The sequence below is a fragment of the Fragaria vesca genome, linkage group LG1 (genome assembly GCF_000184155.1).
Source record: "Fragaria vesca subsp. vesca linkage group LG1, FraVesHawaii_1.0, whole genome shotgun sequence".
In the NCBI taxonomy this organism is placed as follows: domain Eukaryota; kingdom Viridiplantae; phylum Streptophyta; class Magnoliopsida; order Rosales; family Rosaceae; genus Fragaria; species Fragaria vesca.
Window position 1 is genome coordinate 19,608,119 of NC_020491.1, and position 5,894 is coordinate 19,614,012.

The 5,894-nt window shown below is 35.5% G+C and overlaps 1 protein-coding gene across 1 annotated transcript; it reads left to right on the forward strand.

Annotated features, from left to right (window-relative positions):
• The first annotated feature begins 2,351 nt into the window (after positions 1 to 2,351).
• On the forward strand, positions 2,352 to 3,809 carry LOC101293722. The gene is made up of 3 exons (XM_004288449.1): positions 2,352 to 2,585; positions 2,780 to 2,910; positions 3,722 to 3,809. Exons 1-3 carry the CDS (start codon positions 2,353 to 2,355, stop codon positions 3,742 to 3,744), a joined length of 387 nt encoding a protein of 128 aa, XP_004288497.1. The 5' UTR covers position 2,352; the 3' UTR covers positions 3,745 to 3,809.
• Positions 3,810 to 5,894: the final 2,085 nt, after the last annotated feature.

Below are 5,894 nucleotides of genomic sequence, written 5' to 3' on the forward strand. Positions count from 1 at the left end.
CCAGACCATCAGGGTATACCTCGCAAATGTTGAAGGAAGGAAATGGAAAAAGAAGAATGTCCTCGGTCGGATTCCTAGACATAGAGGCAGCGGTAAGTAGTCAAAACCTGAAATAGCAGCGTGCCGCAGCACCGCGGTCTCCTCCATTACTTTTTTTCAGTTAACACAATCTTACTACTTGCTTTTATAAATACAGCGCACGGAGGTGGTACATGAACAAAAACTGAAGGAGTTCCTAGCTATAGGAGGAAAACAGGGGGAATTCAAATGTAATGAATTGGATATAGAGCTTTCTATTATTAATCCTCTATGGTCCATCTTCAGTAAGGACCTGGTTTTCATTCCGGTCACTATGCCAATAACATCATCAGACGACACAAGAGGCACGACATATAAAGCAGCATTTGAAACAAGTGTCGTCTGATGGTTTTTGTGGTTTTTGAGACGACATATAAAATGTAAAAGTCGTCTCAATGACATCCTATTTCAATATTTTTAGAGGCTAGTTCATTTTTTCTAAGTTTATAAAAATCATACGACATATAGGTGTGGTGTCAACAAACCCAGAAATTCTCACTTTTAGTTGAAAATTGAGACCTCATATATATGTTGTGTGAGAAAGGCTGTCCAAATCTAGTTTTCAGCTCTTTTAATGTACTTCTGGAGACAATAAATATATGTCGTCTGAAAGAAACTGAAATTTTCAATTCGAACTTAGAAATTCTCACTTTTTACTGAAAATTGAGACCTCATATATTTGTTGTCTGAGGAAGGCTGTCCAAATTTGGTTTTCAGCTCTTTTAATGTACTTCTGGAGACGACAAATATATGTCGTTTGAAAGAAACTGAAATTTTCAATTCAAATTTTCCTGTGCAGAGTTTTACTTATGAGACGACATATTTATGTCGTAAAAAAAGAACCTTAAATTTTCAATTGCGTGCGGAAACAATTTTCCCAATCTTAGCGAATTCGAAATTTTCCCGCTCTTAACGAATTATGGCGCCACTTCTTTGTGTGACTCAGACGACATAAATATGTGGTAGTAAGATGTCCGAAATTGGTCAGCAAACGATATGTCTATTATCCATACGGAAGCGCTCTTATCTCCTCCCTCCGAACTTATTTTTTTTATTCGTGAATGCTGGAAATCTCATTGAGTACCCGCGAAACTAATCCATGAGAAAATTTAGACACGTTTATAAACCTATTATATAGGTCCCCATAGAAAAATTTAATCGTAAATAAAGCTGACTCATACGATCGAGACCCAAACTTTATCGAAAATTGGTAAGTTCTATACCGTATCCATATTTTACTTGTGTGATCACATCGTACGGTCAAATTTTGTAAATTAGATTTTGTTCATACAGTTGGCTTATAAAGATACATGTTTAGGTATAACGTAGTAAACGTCTTATAGCACATTAGCAGGCACGTCATGATTGAAATGACTAAAACTAAAAAAATTCAAATTTGAGTATTAGATATTATCATGATAGCGAAACCTAGCCATGGTACAAAATTTAGACATTTTCGATAATGTTCGGGTCTCGATCGATGCAGGCAACGTTAGTTCAATCATTCTTCAACAAAGTCAGACTACATATACATGTTGTCTGATTAATACTTGAAAAAATCAACACAATTATCAAAAATGGAAACGCTCTTATCTACTCCGCCCAAAACTTATATATTTGATTCATCAAAACTCAAACTCTCCTTTGGTATTGGCGAAACTAATCCATGTGAAAATTCGGTCACTTTTACAAATCGATAGTATAGTTCCCCATAGAGAATCGTAAGGAAGTATAGGCGTAAATAAAGTTGACCCATGCGATCGAGACCCAAACGTTATCGAAAATTGGTAAAATTTCTATCGTATCCATATTTAACTACGTTGATCACATCATACGGTTAGATTTTACAAATTAGATTTTGTCCATACATTTGGCTTATAAAGATATACGTTTAGATATAACCTAGTTAACATGTTCTAGAACATTAATAAGCATGTTGTGATTCAAATGACTAAAATTCAAAAATTAAATTTTGAGTATTGGATATGATCACGATAGTGAAACATAGCTATGGTACAAAATTTAGACATTTTCGATGATCTTCTGGTCTTTGTCGACGCGGTCAACGGTAAATTGATCATTCTTATTAAGACTACACATATATGTAGTATGATGTAATGATAAAAACACTTTAAAAAGTAAAAAGTATTAATTAATAGAAAATTATAATATGAAAAAAAATGTTTAGTGGTTAGGGGTTAGGGGTTAGGGCAAAATTGACATTCCACCTCCAAAAGTATAAATAAGATGCTAACGAAACCCTAGCACCCAAAAATGTCTTCCCTCTTTGCCGCTCTCACTCTCTCTCAAGAACCTCAATCTCAAATCTATTGTCTCTCTTCCCTCTCTTCCCAAAAATCTCTTCTCAACTCTATTGTCTCTCCCTTTTCTCTCTCGACTTCACCTTCGATTCTCTCCTTCTCTCAGAACACGTTTTATTCCCCTCTCCGCCTCTCGACGACTCCGAGCTCTCATTCATCAGCTCTAGCTCTACTCCTTGCTAGCTGGTAAGCCTCTTTAGCGAATTTGGTTAGATATGAGATCTGGGGTTTTCAATTTTGGGTTTTTGAGTTTTTTGAATTTGGTTCACCAAGTCCTCAGTACCACCTCCACCCAGTCCTCTTTTTCTCTACCTCCTTTTGTTATCTTTGAAAGTATTTTGATGATTTTGTTCTAACATGATATTGTGGAACCCCAAAAGGTGGAGGCTCTTTGCTGTCCTCCTGGAAAATGTTGCTGTGTTTGCTTTTCATCATACTAGAAGAAGAATTAGAGGATTTCAGACCTTCAAATCGCTGAGCTTCTCCCAACATCAAAGTTTGCTTTCTTTTGGTAATATATTCTTCCACTCATCACGAATTTCATTGATATATGTTTGAGGTTGTTATGGGATGCACTTTTGAGTAATCATTAGGTTTGGTAACTCTATTTAGATGCTTATAACTAATTTAGATTAGGTTTCATATAGTGCACACCACATGTTTGATAGAATGCCTCACAGACACAGCAAAGCTGAACCAGTGGGCTTTTCCATGATTTTCGAAAATAGACTCTTCAATGATCGTTTTAAACTTGGTTTCAAGCAAAACGGAGTTGATTTGAGAAACTTGTGCTATTTTAAAGTTCATACAATGTTTCAGAATTTTCTGCAGAAATTGCATTTCGGTCACTTTGGGTCTCTATTCTACCATGTATTTGAACTCCAAACGACTTGAAATTTTGGGCTATTGTGGTTTTGCTTGTCTACTTTGATTCTGGAGATTTTCAGCTGAAAGTATTAAAAAGTCCATTGTTAATGAATTTTTCTCTCTTACTACCTGTTTCCTGAAACTTTCTCAGGTTTGCAGCTTATTGTTACAAAACAATTGGTTTGAGAGCTCTTACCTTTTGTATCAGTTTTCGATCTTTAACAAGTTAAATTAGATATGCAATCATGCTTTGATTTTGTATTTCAGTCTAAAAAGGGTCAAGGAAAAACTTCATTTTGTTTTAACAAAGCTTTGTCTCTGTGTTATATAATCTGATCACTACTTTTCTTTTGGAACAAGCTCACACATGGAAACTCTAGCTACAGCTGATTCTTTGAAAATTCGACTTTGATTGATGTTAGGACTGACTAAGGTACTGCTTATGCTTATATTAGGAACAAGGATACAAGGGAACTGAAGGTTGGTCAAGTGGTACTTGCTGTGAGTCGCACATCAGAATTTCCAAGTAGGGGGTCTTCACTGGTTAGAGATGTTTCTGAAAATATCATTATGTTTTTATGCATAAAAGTATAATTTTATGTGATGACTTGAGAGTGAAGGCTATGATCTTAAAGGCTCATTTTGGTGTGCAATATCTATGTTAGTCTTATCTGGAATAGAACTTCCAGTTTGTAAGTGGTTGTCATGTATGATTATAGCCTTGTCTCTTTTCAGTTTTCTTGTGTTCTTAGTGTTATCCAGTAAAGTTGTACTTCTGTGTTGTAATCCAATTTTCTCTCTTTTGGCAGATTTGGAAACAAATTTGGACACAAGGAAGTAAAGGAAAGCGACTCAAAATTGTTAAAGGAGCAAATGATGTACTCTTACGTAGATTAATTAGGATTAATAGGTATTGTTGTCATACAAACTTATGTCCACACTTCAATTGAATTTGTAATTGAAGTGGATTATTGACATTTAATGAAGAGTTATTTTCCTTGTTATATATAAAGTCTAATTCGCAATCAAACGACATAGATGTTTATAACAAGCAACAAGAATGTGTAGTTCAATAGACAATCAAATGACATAAGTCCTTCTAACCAACAATAAAAATATGAAGTCCAATGGACAATCAAACGACATAAGTCATCTTACCCAACAACATAAAAGTGAAGTAAAAAGAATTATCAGGCGACATAAGTGCCTTATCAGACGACATATAAAAGTCATTGGTTTTCCATTCAGACGACATAGAGTAATAATTTTCTAAATTTGATTAACATCAGAAGACATTAAATTGTCGTTAGAAACATCATCTAATCACATCAGGTGAATGTATTTGTCGTTATAGGTTATGTAGGTCGACGATTATATGCAGTGTAAGATTGTATCACACTACATCTATTTCGACAAATCCTTCATTTTTTCTTCTTTCATTCGACATTTAAATGTTGTTGGTCTTTTATGCAGACAACATAAAGTTTGGAAACCTTTCAGACTTGTCAAATTTCAGACGACTTATTATCTGTCGTCTGACTAACATTCACACGGCGGTGAAACATCGTCGTCTGATAGCTTATCAGACGACAGGCCCTCAGACGACATATGATTTTTGGTCAGACGACGGAGATTCACTGTCGTCTGATGATGTTTTTGGCATAGTGGGTACATCACGGGGTCAGCCACCACTATACCTTGGTCCTGATTGACAACGAAGCTCGATGCTTCTATCACCTGAACTCAATGCTACTGCCAAGGAAAGAGTACTCTGCCGACACCAACAACCACTTTCAGAATGCAAAGGTAGTGGTGAGTTGTAACTGATTTATTAGGGTAAGAAGTTTACTGGGGGGCAGTAAACTTCTTACCCTATTTTTTGTTTGTTGCTTGTTCTCTTAGTTTGTTTGAGTTGTAATTTACTTGTGTGTTGGAACCAACAGGTGAAGCACATTATGGTGTTCATCAAACGCGTATATGATTCCACCAAATACCCTCTCAGCCAAGGCTTGGACCCTGAGGAATGGAGGGAAAACTATGACAAGCAGGAGAGCCAAAGAATAGTGGTTGACGGTTACTTGATGATGAGTGCTGAAGAGAAAAGAACAAGAAGATGGATGCTGGACCAAAACATTTATCAAGCAAGATACAAGCTAAAGGATATCTTATCTTGCCCGCAGCAAAACAAAACATCGTAAGTACCTTTAAACTTCCTTTAAAGAGTTTTATTGGGGTCAGAAATTACTTGTCTGTTTTATTGGGGTGAAAAATTTAGTAACATTGTTTCTTAATACATTAATTGCAGGTCAGACTGTGGACCATTTTTGCTCCACTTTATAGAGAGCCTATGTCATAGGAAAAAACCGACAAAAGATGGCCGTAATGAAATGAGGAGGAAGATCCTACTAAAGTTCATGGACATCAATATAACAAAAAGTTTAGTGTCATTTTAGATGTAGGATCTTCAAAATGTGAAAATATGTAGTATTTTGGTAGTGTTGCAAGATATGACTGATCTTGAATTTCAGTAAAGGAACTTGTTCTTTTAGTAATTTTGGTCTATTCCTTTGATCTTTCTGTCAGTTTCATTTATCTTTGGTTGTCAGTTTCAGTTTTTTTTTTTGTTAC